The 17825-nt window shown below is 48.6% G+C and overlaps 1 protein-coding gene across 9 annotated transcripts in view; it reads right to left on the reverse strand.

The window, feature by feature from the left end:
* The window catches only part of TTC23 (tetratricopeptide repeat domain 23), a 96909-nt gene that overhangs the window by 15622 nt on the left and 63462 nt on the right, over window positions 1-17825 (reverse strand). For 6 of the 9 annotated variants that reach the window (XM_059180125.1, XM_059180124.1, XM_059180126.1 and 3 more), the window contains exons 7-8: window positions 15019-15124; window positions 4153-4280 (exon numbers count right to left, since the gene is read on the reverse strand). In XM_059180125.1, the coding sequence (XP_059036108.1) occupies window positions 4153-4280; window positions 15019-15124 (234 nt within the window). The remainder of the gene's footprint in view (window positions 1-4152; window positions 4281-15018; window positions 15125-17825) is intronic. The other 3 variants (XR_009355324.1, XM_059180128.1, XM_059180129.1) reach the window with 1 other exon arrangement.

Here is a 17825-nt window from a genome sequence, read left to right on the forward strand (position 1 = left end):
TAAACAGGACACAGGAAATGGCATATATGAGGCAGGGAGATGTTAACCATGGAGAGAGAACGCACAATGGACACATGGAGAACAAAGCCACCCCAGGTATTACGGGAATTCATTTTAGCTGAGTAGTAAGAACAGAAGCTAGCAGGTAACTGCGCTGAGCAGTTTACATGCGTGAGCTCATTTAATTCTGTCTTTCAGATAAGTATTAATCCTCACTGAACAGAGAAGGAAACTAAGGCACAGAGCAGTTGAGAAACTTGTTCTGGATCAGACCACTCCCCAGTGTTTGACCTGGGACCTGAATCTGGCCCATAATTTTAATCCTTTTCAGTTGCAGGCTCTTTTTCCTCTGCACACAGTGACATTCTTACGTAAGTGAAAATTAGAGTTTCCTGGCAATTCAATTAAAAAACACCCAGAACATATTCCAGACATTTCTATTTCTCATAAGAAATACTTGAGGAAACCAAAAGCAAACATTCTAACATGGCAAAAAAAAAAAAAAATTGAATATATTTGACATTTTGTGTGCTTTATCAGATTTATTTACGCCAACATCGAATAGAACACCTGTGTTGGTCAGAAACCAGGATCTTCTGATATTAATCTCTTCAGTCAGACCCCAAGACATACAGAAGGAGCCCTGCCTGTCCATTGCCCACATGTCTCCTGAAGTTCTTCCATGGTCTTGTACGTCCACAAAAGCATGATTATGGCTACGAGATACAAACACTGAATTTCAGAGCCAAATAAGGCTGGAACCAGTTAAAGAGCTTCCCCATACAGCCCTGAAGGCATCCTGATAAGCCTTCCACAGATAGAAAGAGCTGGCAAAGCTTTACTCAGTTTACAGGCAATAATACGAGTTAAGTGCTAGGAGTGGGGTGTGGGGTGTGAAATGGCCAAGGCACCGATAAGGCAGAAACAATTTCTTCACGGAAAGATGAAATCACCCTTGGAGGAGAGAAACTGTAAATTGTGAAGTGTGTGACCTACCTTGGTGTGTGGGGAACTTGCCTGATGCTGAAGCCCATTAAGTCCCTTATACGTCCCGTCCCCGCCCCACCCCCAGCATCTGTGAACGAGGATTTGGCAAGGTGTGGGTGTTGGGCTTGGCAGCTTTCCATGGAAATTGGTCGTCAGGTTTTGAGGAGCCAGTGATGGAAAGAAGAGCCAGACTCTTCTTGCTAAACGAGGTTTTCGATGCCATCTCTAGCCTGACGGGGGAATCTAGAGGTAGACGTGCATGAACTTGAATGGCCGGTTGGAGAGGGCAATGGAAGAGAGGTCACATGGGTGGGAACAGAGACAGCGTCCCTCTGTGAGAGGCAGAACAGCATAATGGAGAGGAATGAAGGAAAACTAGGACCTGTGTGGGCTGAGGAGAGGTTACATGGGAAACTGGGAGCCCAAGGGTGAGGTGGGAGAAGGGCAAGGCCCGCCAGCGGGCTCATCTGACTGCAGGGGGAAGAGTAGAGCAGGGGGGAGACGAGGCGGGGAGTCACGGACCAGGCTGGTGGTTGGTGGAGGGCCTTCATGCCAGGGTTTGGAGTCTGGATTTTCCTATGGGGAATAAGAAGCTGGAGAAGGTTCTTGAGCAGGAAAGCAGGAAAGAGTAGAAGGTGATCGAGCATGAAGCTAGAAGATAAGCCCACACATGTCTTAATCTGCGACAGAGTGACCTTCACTTACATTTTACCTTTAAAGGCATTTTCCTTCCCAAAGATCACCTTCCTGCTAGCACAGGGCTCTAGCCCATGTAGGGGCAGTGTCCACACCTTGGGTGGTCTGAGCACAGTCCCATGCTCATGCCTGGGACTGTCCTCGGGGCCCAACATTGTTGGCCACCCCCTGTGAGTACTCACAGGGAGAGGGCTGCGACCACATTGAGCACCGTGCAAGGCTGCCATGTCTGGTGGGGCAGGTTGTGTCCTGCACAAGGGCAGGAGAGCGAGAACAGTTGAAATCTAGCCTGTGTGTGCTCTGGCATGAGCTGCAGCCACCCGAGGAAGAGGCAGCTTTTTCTATTCCTACCAGGGCACCAGAAGGGCTGGCAGGGGGCTGAGCAAAAGAGCCAGTTTGCTAAAATCTCCCAAGGAAGCCGAGGGGAGCGAGGTACATCTTTAGTTCAATACCACTGATCTGGGTGACTAGGGCAAGGGCAGTGAAGTGTGGCGTCAGTGACAGACACCAGGGCAGGAAGCCAGACAAGAACAGGGGGCAGGAAGGGGGAGGGCAGATGCCTTGTGGCAGCCAGAGCAGTCAGGTGACCCAGAGCCAAGCCTTCACCCACCCAGCTGCTCATGGCTCCCCATCACCAGCAAAAGGGTCCCTACTCGTATGAAATCCAGTCCAGTCAGGGGATAGGTAGTACACGTCCACACATAACTTACTATTCTTATTATATTGTTATATTATTCCTATACCATGCCTTTCATATTTTTTTAATAATCATTTATTTTTGAGAGAGAGAGAGCATGAGTGGGAGGGGGAGAGGGAGAGAGAATCTCCGCGACTAGCACGGAGTCCTACAGGGGGCTCGATCTCACGACTCCAAGATCATGACTTGGCCTGAAACCAAGGGTCGGATGTTCAAGGGACTGTGCCAACGAAGCACCCCTTATCTTATTATTGTGTCAAAAGGATTCCATGATGAACAATAATGGGAAGAATCTAATGAAGCCTGGGGAAAGGACTTAGGCCAGAGGATGAGCGCTCAGAATGGATCCGCACTCGCCAGACCAGCGAAGAAGAGCTTTCCACGAGCTGGAAACAAGAGCTGGCCGCTCCTGGGAGTGAGGATTAAAAGGCCAATGTGGCCCGAAACTGAGCAGACTAAGGGATGGAATGGAACTAAGACCGGAAATGTCAGCGGAATCCAGATCGCGTTGAAGGTGTGGTGAAACGTACAGGATTCTGATTTATTTTAAGGGCACTGAGCAGCCACTGGAGTATTTTGCCAACGGGGGTTCGCTGATCAGATCTGTGTTTTGAAAAGGTCACCATCGCTTCCTTATTCAGAATGGATGAGTAAAAGGCAAGAGTGGAAAAGGCAGCTGGGGGACCAGAGTCTGTTCACGCGGTCCAGGCAGGAGGTGATGACTGGCGGAGGTGGACATGACAACCAGTACATTCTGGAGATAAAAATGACCGATGAGCTGGAAGGGGTAAGGCATGACGTGAGCAGACTTCCCCACCTCCCCTCTAGACTCCTGACCCATGTGCTCTCCATAGAACTTCTCCAGATATTCTAGAAGCTGAGGTCCCTGGAAGGTCCCTTTCTACTCAGTAAGGTGATCTAGAAAAATATGCAAACTCCCATTCGTTATGGCTACTGTGGTCCTACTTTGGCCTGATGAACATGGGTGCTTCTAGATTAAAAACCCATGTTCCTTAAGCTCCTGCCCATTGAGAGAAGGGTAGGGGGTTAACTCTACAGACCAGCAGAGGAAATACAAGCTTTTCATCTCAAGGATTTGCTTTGATAGATTCATTTGAAAAAAAATTATATATATATACATATCGATATGAAAAAATATATATATATACACACACACGTACATACATACATATATATCTCAAGCCACAGCAAGCGGCTTTCTGGTAGCTGTTTGGCTCTGCATAGAATATGTTCCCAAGGGTTTAATTACCAGTGAATATAAACTCTGGGTCTTGTTCCATTTTTACAAGCCATAAAAAAGCATGCTTGTATGGTTCCATGGACTGTGTGCTGTAACTTCTGTGCTGTGTAGCTCTCATTAGGGATGTAAATTCCATCCATAACCCAAAATAAGGAGACAGGGATCAGCCCCATTAATGGTCACCCTCTATCCCAGCCAGAACCACAGGCTGTGAGAAGCAGGGTCTGCCCACTGGGTTTCCAAGGTTTCTAGTCTTTTAGGATCCTCTGTGGAGGCTGGGGGCCATGGGATCTATATTCTCAGGAATAGTTTTCATTTCCCAAGGCTAAGTATCTGGGAGGGGCCCAAGAGAGGCCTCCTGGGATTATCTACCCCTGTCCCCATGGAGTCTGGCACATGCCTCGGACATAGTGAGCTTAACAGATGTTTGCAGCACGAAGGAGCGGCCTTTTGGATGTCAACTCATGTGCATGGAGTACAGAGTACTTGACTGTGGGCCAAACTCACTTACCTCTTTTTGTCCAGTGGCTTGTAGAAAATGGCAATAATCATCTTGAATTGAAAGAAATTTGGCCTTTCCCGTCCCTTCAGCATCCTTAAGGTTTGCCATGCTCTCCTGAAAATACTGCTCGGCCATATCTGAAGAAAAGCATCATAATGACATTTGAAGATTGCTTGCTGAGTTGAAATGGGGGCAGGATAAACATGCTTTTAGTGGTGCTGAATGATCTGACAAGAGGACTGAGCTAATCTGCCCATTTTTTCAGGAAAGATTGAGGTCTCAGAAGGATACGGCAATTGAGGTTCCTTGGTTTTCATACATTTTAGCTCTCCCAGCAACATGGTGAGCAAAGCTAATGCCAACGGAGAAAACATTCCCCAGACCTGGACACTCTGGTATCATTTTCAGGCTGATTAACCATTAATTCTTCCTGTAACTCTGGTAGGGCTTCCATGGACTTTGTTATCTTAGAACTAATAGTTCTACAACATTAAAATTTGGGAAAATATGGCTGACATGCCACTGAAAGAAGACACCCAACCATTCCAAACACATAAACATACCGGTCATAATATGATGAGCATGTTTTTAAATGTATGCCAACCTTGAAAGCAAGAAAAGGAAAACCTCAGGTATAGAAAATGAAGAAGGGGGGCACCTGGGTGGCTCAGTGGGTTACAGTCTCTGCCTTCAGCTCAGGTCATGATCCCAGAGTCCTGGGATCGAGCCCCGCATCGCATCGGGCTCTCTGCTCAGCGGGAAGCCTGCTTCCTCCTCTCTCTGCCTACCTCTCTGCCTACTTGTGATCTCTGTCTGTCAAATAAATAAATAAAAATCTTTAAAAAAGAAAAAAAGAAAGAAAGAAAATGAAGAAGGAACTAGAAGCCGGAGCAGTGAGTGGGGGTTGAACCTGAATGGTTCATGAGGGTCTATTCTACGAGGATGAGGACTAGAGATGAAGCCTGAGGACTCAGTGTGGTAAGAAGATGGAATAAAGGGGTGCCTGGGTGGCTCAGTGGGTTAAAGCCTCTGCCTTCGGCTCAGGTCATGATCTCAGGGTCCTGGGATAGAGCCCCACATCGGGCTCTCTGCTCAGCGGGGAGCCTGCTTCCTCCTCTCTCTCTGCCTGCCTCTCTGCTTACTTGTGATCTCCATCTGTCAAATAAATAAATAAAAATCTTAAAAAAAAAAAAAAGAAGAAGAAGAAGAAGAAGAAGAAGAAGATGGAATAGAGCTCCTGACAAAAAGCCAGTGTGCTGGGCAGAATTCTAGGATGGCGCCGTATGCCTCTCGCCTTCGTAGAATCCCTTGCCTGTGATGGTGGGTGGGACTTGCCCGATGGGATGAGCTATTACTCCTGTGATGAGGTTATATGAAATGACATGGTTGACTTTAAGGAAGTGAGATTATCCCTTGGGCTTTAGCGACTCACCTGATCCCTTTCAAAGCCGAGTTTTCTCCAGCTGGTAGCAGAAAAGGCAGCCAGAGAGATTCAAAGCATAAGAGGGATTGGACAACGAGGTTCTCCATTGGTGAGATGGAAGGAACCATGGTATGAGGACCCAAGAGTGGCCTGTAGGTGCTAAGGGAGGTCCCTGGCCAATAACCAGCAAGAAAATGGGGCTTTAAGACTTCTGACATAAGGAACTGAGTTTCTTAGTTCCTTCGGTTCCAATGGGTTTAAGCAATTGTCATTGGTTATGCAGCAGAAGAAAGCTAACACAGTCAGGAATCCCTACAATAAGATAAAAGCAATTGTATGGTCCAAGGTGAGGCCTCACAGTTGTCCCACCCACCAGAGGCCATCGGTGGCTAGAAACAGAGCATCTGAAATGGGGATAGCATATATGGGGCAGGTACATGAGTGAGTTCTTTTTTTTTTTAGATTTTATTTATTTATTTGACAGACAGAGATCACAAGCAGGCAGAGAGGCAGGCAGAGAGAGAGGAAGGGAAGCAGGCTCCCTGCTGAGCAGAGAGCCTGATGTGGGGCTCCATCCCAGGACTCTGGGATCATGACCTGAGCCGAAGGCAGAGGCTTTAACCCACTGTGCCACCCAAGCGCCCCCATGAGTGAGTTCTGAATCAATATCAACTACTTGGTTTGGAAATTCTGAGCCAAGAAATTAACTGGGAATGAGTCTGAAACTGGAGAAATCATAGGGCTCCAGCACAGGCATCAGCCAACGTCTTCTGTGAAGGACCAGATGGTAAATATTTTAGGCTTTGGGGGGCACATGGGCTCTGTCTCAGCTATTCACCTCTGCTGTTGAGGCACCAAAGCTTCCATAAACGAATGGTAACACGTCAATGAATGGACGTGACTGTGTACCGGGAGAATTTTATTAACTAATACAAGTAGCAAGCAGGACCACCAACACCTGTTCTGGCAGAGGAAAAGGCAGTATCTTCCTCTCCCGGGAACATGGGACTCCCGCAGAAGCCCCTGCTGGAGACGACCTCATGGCGACACATGACAAACATGCAACATTTGCCGGAGAAGACGATGACCCACGTGTACAGTGGCCGACTGGACATCGCCTCTCGGAAATCTCATGTGTATCATTTAGTGTAAATACATATGAGCAAAAAGATAAAACACAATCTTCTGCTTCTTTGCATTTCCTCTGCATCAGCTTATTTCCCCTTTATCACCTCCAATTTTGCATTTGTGTGTCCTTGCTATTTTCTTGATTAGACCAGCTAGTGTCTTCTCTATTTTAATAACTTTTCCAAAGGATCCCCCCCTTGAATTCATTTTGCTCCTATTGTGACATGAGTGCCAGAGGCTTCCAAAGAGGCCCGCATGAATACAGCATTCCAGAAGTCACGGAAGAACAGGAATTGGACCAGCCTGTCCAAAGAAGGTGGCTGTTCCTGAGGTTGTACTCGGCGGGGGCTTGGGTTCAGGTGCTGGCTCTGATGTCATCTAGTTGTCCAAGATGATTATTGCCATTTTCTACAAGTCACTGACCTCAATGCCCCCATCTGGAAAGGGGGATATAACACTAGCATCTTCTTTGTAGGGTTGTCAGAGTAAGTGGATTCATGCATATCAACAACTGAGGACATGTCTAACCCCTAGTCCGTGCTTTGCAAATGGTCATCATTTGAATTCAGGGACAGCTTGGAGGATCATGGTTATGGACGACCTCTGTTGCCCTCACAAGGCTGACCAGCAGGGACACCAGAAGCAGAGGTGGACATTGAGACGTTAACAGGACAGGAGCACTATGAAAAGGAAGAGTGGTCAAAAGGCACAGAAGCCTGGGCTCATCAGCACCTCGTGCCCACCTTGAGAGTTTTGAGAACACCTGAAATTCACACTGAGCATACTGGTCTCAAGAAATGACTCAAATACTAGCCATGTGGTCTCTTTTAGAAAGGAGACACCTGCGTAATGCGTCTACCGAATCTAGTCAACCAAGAGAAAAGTTAGGTCTGAGAACAACTTAAGTTTCAGTTCTCTGCAAGACTTACTTCGGTTGGCACCTACGTAGTTGCCAGACAGAAGCAGGAATTCTGTTGGGAGGTGGAGTTTTCTGGAGAGGTGTCCATGCCAGCCGGCCCCCAGAGTTTGTTGCGAAATAGAAGTTGATTGAACTGGAGTCCCCTGTTCCTTTCTCTCAATGGGGGGAGGGAGGGTGTGTCCCCTACTAGACCAGCAGACAATTCTACCAAGTAGAAAATCTCTTCACTTGTAGTGCACTCATGGGAGAAAGCATTACGGATTTAATGTGCAAGCTAAGTATTAATTTTCGCTACTCTGATAATCTCATGACAGCAAATGTGGGGAAGATGTCGCATTTATTTTGTTGATTTTAAAAGCATTACAGAGATGAACATTCCAGGTCTAAAAATTAACAGGGATATTTAGGAGTGGAGTGCTTTTGCTCTTTTAATAGTCTGTCTAATTGGGAATTAACCAAAGAATGCAACTGAGCCCTTCTTGAAGACCAAAGATCTTTCTGAGTCTCAGCCTTGTTCCCCTGAGATGAGTCCTTACCGTAAAGACCGGCAGATGTCAAGCATATAGGAAGCGGTTGGGGCTGGGCAAGCAGGGACTGAGTTTCAGACCTTGGGCTTTGGCAGAAGTGGTGTCCTAATCAGAGGAGGAGGCAAAAGGGGTGGAAATAGTTCCCTCCTCTTTCTGAGTAAGGAGCTGGTCTCTCAGACACAGGAGGACGCAATTGAGCTTCTTACCTTTCTAGCCCCAAGTCCTGCTACCTCTTCGTATCCCTTCCCCCAGGAGTCACATGCTGACTAGCTGCCCCTCTAGAGGGTACCCCATTTAAGCTGGTCCCCTAGACCTGAGTGCCACCTGCTCCTTTCCCTTAGTGTAGCTGATCTCACAGAGATGCTGGGAGAGAGGGAGCTGATTGGCCTAATTCAAACTAGTACGTAAATGGCTCAACCTTGGACTCAGGCCTGAGTATGCTTGTTAGCACATGTGGACTTCTGGAAGAGCGAGTGAGAATGAGGGAGAGAAGGAAGGGGAGAGAAGAAGTGATTTATTTATTAAGGCAGCGGGGTTACTGATGTGAACACAAGCCTGGTGTGGTGGTGGTGGGACATCGGAGACAGGCCTTGCCCTGGAGTCTGCCCTCTGAAGGTGCTGCCTGCAAGGTCACTGGTCAGATGGGGTGTGGGTGGGGGAGGGGTTCTCTGACAGCTGCTGGCCCATATAAGTTGGCCACACATCAGGCATCCTGTCTGGGCCCTTGTAGATCAGAAGAGCCTTCAGTTTGGGAACAGAAGAAGGTGTTGGGCATACCCTGTGGGTGGGTGCCTTCCCTGTCTCTAAATTTGAAACGACTTTTATTTTTACCTAGGATACAGGAAAACTCCTTTACTGCAAGACTCTCATGTGTTTCCCTCACCTGTTTAACTCCCAGATTAGGTGTCTGACCTGCGAACCACATGATCAGTCTTCATGGGGAGAGCACAGTTGTCCTGTCACTACAGCTAAGGAGTGACTCCCCGATGAGCAGTCTGTTCTTCTGGGAGTGGGCATTTGCCTGGCGGTCCATGGTGGGCAAGTGATTTCCACGGAGACAGAAGGTCAAGCAGGGTGGGGAGATGCCGTGCCCAGCCCAGACCTCGTGCCCTGAAGCCAGGTGTGTGTTCACACAGAGCCGGCCATTTCAGTGCGCTCACAATGACCACCCCCAACTTGGAAAACCTCTTCTAGAATCATCTGCAACCTGATGCCGGTGGCCTTGGCGGAAGATGAGGTCATTTTCTAAAGCACAGAAGCATGACTTAGCTTGTAAATCTGAGCCCCGGCGGCACAGGTGTCCCCAGGTCAGGAGTCCTCTCCCGTTTCCACTGCAACACAATGTTTAGGCCCGTCTGTGAGTGAGCGCGAGGGAGAAAGTGTGGCCCCGTGGGCAGAGGGGCTTAATGTTTCTTGGAGGCCCTCCCAGACTTTACTTTTAAAGAGCAAGAGGAATGCGTGGTTAGAGTCTGACACACTGGAGGTTAGGAGGCTTTTAATTAAAACAAATTCCAGTGATTCTGGGCTCATTTTCTTAAGGTTGTCCTAAGGCAACAGCTGAACAGTGAGGGCAGCTTTCATTAAGAGGGAGGACTGCATGTACGATGTGACAATTCTCTTTTGTCAACAGTCTTGGGAAAGGATCTATACCACGTACTCCCAGCAAAAGCTTTAAGGACCGCAGGGAAGCTAGCCTGGCGTAACCCAGGGGAGCTCCGTCACCTAGCAAACAAACAGATGGGACCCATTTAGACCCTGTTGAGGGCTGCCATGGGCTCTGCCCAGGAAGCTGCCCTGAGACCACCTACCAGCCCTGGTAGGGGTGTGTGGTCCACAGGGGAGACCCTCTTTGGGAAGAACACTTTCCCAGGCCCCGGACATGGCTTCTAGGAGAGGCACACCTGCCACTCACTAGCCATGTGATCCCAGGAAGTCCAAAGTCATCCGTGGGGGGCAAGTTTGCCTCAGTAGCATGAGGCGACCAGATGGCGGCAGGTTGGGTGAGGCTTGCGTGGGAGAGCGTTCCTGAAGCGCCCACAGAGTGCCAGGCCACCCACAGGCCCAGTCAGGGGCTCAATCCCTTTGAGGATCTGCCTGCCTCCAATATTCTTGCCACTAGGAAGCAGACCCCATGTCTACCTCCCCACCATTCACAGTCTCACCCAGCAGTGGCCACCCCATGGTGGTCAGGTATCCAGCAGCCTCCAGTCCCTGCTACCTGGTGAAGTATATATGTTTTCCAGAAGCTGCCCTAAAAATCCTTTTGGAAGGGACTCCTGGGTGGCTCAGTTGGTTGGACAGCTGCCTTCGGCTCAGGTCATGGTCTCGGAGTCCCGGGATCGAGTCTCGCATCGGGCTCCCAGCTCCAAGGGGAGTCTGCTTCTTCCTCTGACCTTCTCCTCGCTCATGTTCTCTCTCACTGTCTCTCTCTCAAATAAATAAATAAAATAATTTAAAAAAAAATCCTTTTGGAAGCCAAGTCAGGGTATAAATACCATAGACTTTTCTGGGAAGTTCTGAAGACAAATTATTAGCCAGTAGAAGAGTGAAGAGCTGGATATCACAGAGGGCACGTACCTCGTCTTCCCTAGCAGAGGACTGAAGTCACAGACTTTGTTCTCAGAAGCAAAGATGAAAGGCAGTTTGTAAGCAAGGCAACCCCTTCTCATGGACTACCCCCAAGAGCGGTTGACTCTGCAGCTCCCACTGTCTGTCCTCTGGGCTCCTTGGCCCTCCGGGGACAGTGTCACTCATCTCCAGTTCCGGAGCGTGGTGAAGTAGGCAGTACCTGGCCTCTGTCTAAGCCTTACTTTGCTTCTAACGTGCAGAGTGACTCTGGACACGCCCTGGCCCTCAGTCCTCTAGATGGGATGTGAAGTAAGATACCTTCCAGACTTTTCTGAGAGGAAACAAAGATGGTGGCAGAGAGGGTAAGGGTTCTTCTCTGGCCTCACCCAGCTTGCTCCCTGCAGCTTTTCCTTCCTCACCTGGCCTTGAAAGCCCAGAACAGGCATGGATGCCAACATCTGCTTGAGGAGCTCAGAGGCAGGCCAGGCTCGGGCTGGCGGGGCATTTTGGAGCAAGAAATGGGCCCTGCCTAAGAGCTGAGAAAGGGCCTCTCAGAGCCCATGGGGCTCAAGGGGGCTTTGGGAAGGCTGAGGGGGCAGGAGGATGGAGAGGGGAAGAAGGGAGACGAAGGGAGAGAGGTTGGTGGGCGTGGCCAGCCGTGGCTCACACTCGTTTCCACCAGCAGGGCTGTACCACAAACCCCACCCGGAGGCCTCCCCAGGGTGGAGGTGGGACGAGGGGGCCAGCCGGGGCAGCTGAGGGGGGCCACGGGCCGGTGAAGGCCCCCTGACTACGACTGTTCCAGGGAGCCAGGTGACCTGTCGGAGGAGTCCACTGGAGCTGGGCGTATGCGTGTTCCAGAGCCTGTCTGGCTTCCTGTCTCCACGGGACACACAGGGCCATGGAGAGGAGCATCTATAACCCCGGGGGGTGGGGAGTGGGCCGCTCCTGGGGTGGGACCCAGCAGAGCGGCAGGCTGAGAAGGCAGGCCGCAGGAGGGAGAGTTGAGAGAAGGCAGGGTCACGGAGGTCTATAAAACACGAGACTTCCATCAAGAGGCAACGCCGAGCTTCCGATACTCGTATAATTCATGTCTACTGCGCAAAATGTAGGGAGAGCCGAGGATAAGAGGGGGCCGGGGAATTTATCTTGGGAATGCACCCCGCGCTCATGAGTCTGGTCCCCATGGCCAGGGATCCCACCCCCGCGGCCCCCAAGGCTCTGACCGGGCCCCTTCCCTCCTGCCAGGTCTGGACCCTACAGAGCCCAGGCTGTAGATGGAGCCACTTCCAAACAAGGCCGCCTGTGCTGGGCAGGCTCTGCCTCTCAAAGGTTTACGCTGAAATGTACTTGGCTTCCTCCCATTTCATTTTAATATCCTTTAGAAGAAGAGTTATAAACACAAGGCCAATGTCCTGAACACTCAGCGGGGTTGGGAGAAGCTGTTAATACCAAGTTTGTCTATGGCTGCTCCGGGAAGCCGGCCAGGCTCAGGTCAGTGACATTCCAGGAGCCTGAATTGGAAGTCCTTATGCAATCCCAATCCTTCGTGACTTCTAGGGCAGTTTTGTCTGCATAAGGAATGCAGGAAAGGCACAGGGCAAAGGGATTCGCTTGAGCGTGGAGGCTGAAACACGCTGCCTTCTGGGCCAGGAGCGTTCTGGCTGTCCAAGGGCAAAGCCTTCAATGGGCATTTAGCGAGCAGGTTACAGAGGATCCCCAAATGAGAATTTTTTTCTCATTAATGATGCTTTTTAATAAAAAATATGTATTCTGCACAGATAGGTTTAAGCACAGGGAAGCAGGGCTGTGGATTTCCATGGCATTGGGCAGAACATGCAGATTTGTTCCCAGGGGATCTGGCTGGGATTTCTAGATGCAAAGGGACTAAAGTCCATCACAGTCCTGCTGTCCTGGGTAAAAGACAAGCAGAAAGAGAGCGAGAGAGTGTGTGTGTGTGCGCACACACGCACACGCTCGGGGGTGGGGTGGGGCTGGTCTCCCCTTAACTCCCCTTAGTTTTCAGACAAAGATAAGTTCCAAATTTCTCCCTTTCCTTTCCCCATGCTGGAGGCAGCAGAGGCCTGGGTCTGTTTCCTTCATTCTTGCTAGGGGGCATTGAGCAAGAATGAAGAGAGAGACGACTAGAAAACCCGGGCTTCCTGAAAGGCGGTGGGAATGCACCTGCCCACTCCCATGGCAGCTCCTGGCTGGCCAGGGCCCAGCCCATCCCTGCTTCCAAAGGCACGCTGACTCCATGCCTGTGACACGGGTCCCCTCGGCCTGCACCACACTTAGGCATTGTGGGTAAGAGCCGGATCAAACTCCGGATCCCACAGCACTGGGTGACTTGCACAAGGTCAGTCAACTTGCCACAGCCTTTTCCACGTTCACCACAGAGGGAACGAGAATTGAGACCGATGCAGTTTTCAAACTAGTGGACACAGTAGGCAGGGTCTGGGGTTTCTCCTCGCCTGTATTCACTCTTCTTCTTCTTCTTCTTCTTCTTCTTCTTTTTTTTAAAGATTTCATTTATTTATTTGACAGAGATAAGCAGACGCTTAACGGACTGAGCCACCCAGGTGCCCCTAGCTCTTTGGCCTTCTCTTGGGCATTCCCAAGACTCCTCCATCCCCAGAACCACCCAGTTGTCTGAAACCCATGAGGCCTTGAGGAAACCAGGAAGGGTCTGACAAGCACTCATTACACACCTGATCTCCGGGGCAGAAGTTACAGGTCTGGTCCTCACATTTGTTTTGCCCCATGCAGAGTCTGAAACTTACTTGAGTTAGTTAGCATCAATTACACGTAAAAACCTAGATTTCTGCCTTCTCTTGAAAAGGCAGATCTGCCATAGAAGCCTGCCTTCCCCTTGGTGGTAATGGGCTAGAGAGGCCGCTGCTCACTTTCGGTAGGGTACGGCTTCTCCAGTTGCTACCGTCCTCAGCCCTCTGCATGGTCTCTCGCACGTTACAATCACCAGAAGCTACCATTTACGATTACGCTTGCTGCTGCTACTGTATTGTTGTGACTCTCTGTGTCACTCATATGGCTTACTTGATTCCTATAGACACTTAGATTTGTGACTCCTGCTAGACTAGGGATTTCCATCCAACATGCACTGGCATCTTAACTGTCTTACTAGTTGGGAGTGAAAGGGTCTTTTCCCCTACTAAAAGACTTTAGCACCAATGAGCTGGTTAAAAAACTGCTGGCTCTTTGAAGGTTTTGTAGTGGATTGTTATATATGGAGTGTTCTGGGGAGAGAGGATCTGAAAGTTTTCCAGCCTTCTCTCTCTATCCCTAGATAGGCTGCTCCGCTCCAAAAAGGAGACCAGAACAAAGAGTCTTAAGGTTGGATGGATGGATGGAAAAACTCTGAAATCCCCTTCACCAGCTCCTTCCTGGACTGGAACCCCTGCCTCACCCAGGGGTCTGTACAGACCAAGCTGCTCATAGAGGTGTCCCCCTCGTCTTTGCCTACCCGCCAGCCTCGACATCCTAGCCCAACTCCTGTACCCTGTACCCCAATTATTCTGGATCTCAATTTTAGGCTTGCTGGCCCACTGGATCTTATTTTACTATAGTACATGACTATTTTTATCTGACATTTTGCAATATACCCATATAGGTCTTCTTTATTTATTTCTAAGTATTCTGACTGCCTCCCCCCCACCAAAAGTCACTGGAATATATGTTCTCCAGCAACAGAGGCATACTGTATGTTCAGAGTCCAGAACTGTGGATTAAAGAACTCCCCAAGCTCGCTGCTCTACCTTTTACATGGGGCTAAGAAAAACCATGTGAGTCGTAAATAGCAACTCCCTCTTGGACTCCTGAAACCATGTAAGTTCATCCTGATGGAAAGCCCAGTCCTGTGAAAGTCTGTGGGCTGGGGTTCCGACAAGCCAGATCTGTTGCCACAGTAGCTCCACAACAATCTTTAAAAATAGATCACCTTTGAAAGCAGAGCAGATTTCCCTGTAAGCCCAGCATGGATTCTCTGGGGCTCTTAATAGCTCTGGTTGGAGGAGAATTCACTGGATTTGAAAATAAAAGATTAGAAAAAGGCCGAATAGGACAGAAACCAAAGAACACTGCTGCAGCTGAGGGAGTGGAACAACTATGCAGGGCCACATAAAGCCGCCAAAGGTCTCCAACGGTCCTATGTCACAGACCATGCCTACCTGTGCGCCCATCCTAAATTCAGCGGGTTACAGACCCAGCAGCGCATGCGCAGGCACCAGGGTGGTTGGGGGGTGGGGCGTAGAGCGGGCAGCAAGCCCCGCCCACAGAAGGTTTGCGCTCACCTTGGTGCTGGGTACTCCCAGAAGCTACAGCAGCATGGGCGACAAAATGCGCAGAGACCGCTGCCTCCTCTTGAGAGGGGTTTTTGCTCAGCACGATGAGATGCGCCTGTTACCAGGGAAAGAAGAAACACGTTTATCTACTTGCTTGTGGCAGCCATAGGGAACTGGTCTTGCAGTGAGTGATCAGCAGAAAGCCAAGGAACTTTTAAGCCAGGTAGACAATATGACTTATGGTGAAGCACAGTCGATTCTTAGGAGACCTGGATCTTAAAGTCATGCGGAAGTGGAGATGGAGAGGCTGGGTCCAGACGGCTTGAAGCTGTGACCAGGGCGCATCGCTAAGTAAATCATTTAAGTCTTGGCTCCTAGGAGTGTGGTAGTGTGGTGTCAACTGAGGGGTCATGGGGAGGTGAGGAGGAAAGTTTCCAGAAGGAAGGAGATGGGTTACAGAGTGCCTGTGATGTGCAGAGGAAGTGGGGGAGCCCAGGCCCCTGGCCGCGCTCAGCACAGAAAGGGGGACCCCGAAGGCGGTCGCAGCCTCCCCAGTGCCTGATCCACCAAGCCTACGGGCCTGTATCCTCTTCACACTGGCCCATGGGGCTGCCAGAGCACAGAAAACAGCTCAGTTCCTTGAAAATAAAGCCCAATTTAAAATTTTTTAAGAGAAAAAAAATAAAACCTATGACCCCTTGAATATAAAATAAAAACAATCCTCTCAAATAAAATGAAAAATGCATCTCTCCAAATCAAAAGAAAATTTAAAAAAATGAAAAAGAAAGCTAGATTCATCTGACTGTCAACATTTAAAGTTTTAAAAACGCTATTAGTAACAGGTTTATGTTCATTCAACAAACACATAATTACTGACTGCCTGTGGCAGGAGGGGCCCCGGCTAGAAAGTGTGGGCAGGGGGCGCCTGGGTGGCTCAGTGGATTAAGCCGCTGCCTTCGGCTCAGGTCATGATCTCAGTGTCCTGGGATCGAGCCCCGCATCGGGCTCTTTGCTCAGCGGGAGCCTGCTTCTCTCTCTCTCTCTCTCTCTCTCTCTGCCTGACTCTCTGCCGACTTGTGATCTCTCTGTCAAATAAATAAATAAAATATTTAAAAAAAAAATAAATAAATAAATAAAAAAAAGAAAGTGTGGGCAGTAGGGAAAGGCCTGGGAAGTGAGCATGATGTCATACAATGCACTAATGCAAAATCCCAGGTAGTTCGCAATTAACTGCCAAGAGGGTGACAGAAATACTAAAATATGGCAAATTTAAAAGGCGAAATTCCAGAATGGGATAGGCAAGACACGATAACAGCAGCTAAGGTTTCTTTCTCATTCGTAGTATCCATTTTAATTCTCTTAATTGTTGTTATCCATGTTCTGTAGTTGGGAAAGTTGAGGATGTGGAATGGATGACTTGCCCATGATAGCTCACAGCTAATAAAGGATGGAGATAAGACTCTGATCTTGATACTCTGACCTTACATTTGCTCCCCTCCCTGTCCCCCGCCTCAGCCCTGGACCCTGGTCGCAGACATCACTAATTGATGCCAGCACACTTCCCCCAGACCTCAGGAGCTATGACTAATCCATGGGAGCTGGCCTAGGAGACAAAACCATACTATTAGAACTTTCTAGTCCAGGGGCACCTGCGTGGCTCAGTCTGTTAAATGTCTGCCCTGGGCTTAGGTCACAATCTCCAGGTCCTGGGATGGAGCCCCACAGTGGGCTCCCTGCTCAGCGGGGAGTCTGCTTCTCTCTCCCAATCCCTCCCCATGGCTCATTCTCTCTCAAATAAATAATAAAATCTTAAAAAAAAAAAAAAAAAGAAAGAAAAGAAAAGAACTTTCTAGTCCAGACCAAACAGTGAGATGGCAAAGACATAGAGGCTTGGTTCTCTGATGATCAGCTGAACCCATTTCTGAGTAGAAACTAGACTGCTGCCTCATTAGTCATACTGAAAATCAGCTGAGTTACTAGCTCTAGACTTTTTATAAGGGCTACTCCAAATCAAGATTGCTGATAATAACTTTAATCGTTGTGTTAGAACAACCAGAATTTCATTTTTGTAAATACTAACAATATCCAATGTTTTAAAAATACTTTTCTTATTATAGGATATAAATAAGTATCTAAATTGAATCAAGTAATTCCAACAACCTACCAATTAGTCATTATCCTCAATTTGGCCTGGAGCTCTGACCTGAAATGCTTTCCAAATAATGCACACTCCAAAAAGTAAAGACAATCGGAGCCACGGGGATAGAGTCAAACCATCACACGGTCAGGGTTTGCAGAGAGGGAAACAGAGAGAGAAAAAAGCTTGCCCCACCCCAAAGGCAAACTGAATCTTGTTTACTTGGGATCTTCCCCTGGCTAACTGTGTCCACAGTCCACCACTGGGGAGACCACCTGGTGATGCAAGAAAAGATTTAACTCATATTGTTACAAAGACTTTTAATACACACAATACTTTAGATTGATGAAAACCCAAATTCAAAATAAAAAAAGATTTCATATGTAGTTTCCACTCACTATTATAATTCAAGGCAATGTAAAAAAATAATAATCAAATTATTTTCAGTTTAATAATCACACGTTCTGAGAGCTCTGTAGGTCGCCTTTTGCTTCTGGAGACAGGAAGCAAAATCTTCCAAGGGCAAAATTGTGCACAGTATCAAGCAAGTGGATCCTGAGAGCTTAATCTGAATTTCACAAAATTGTCATAACCTCAACTTTTTTCTGTGTGAGATACTAATAGAAGCATTTATTGTTTTTTCAGAAACTCCATCCCTGATCTAATTTATATCTGGAGC

The sequence above is a fragment of the Mustela lutreola genome, chromosome 7 (genome assembly GCF_030435805.1).
Source record: "Mustela lutreola isolate mMusLut2 chromosome 7, mMusLut2.pri, whole genome shotgun sequence".
Lineage (NCBI taxonomy): Eukaryota > Metazoa > Chordata > Mammalia > Carnivora > Mustelidae > Mustela > Mustela lutreola.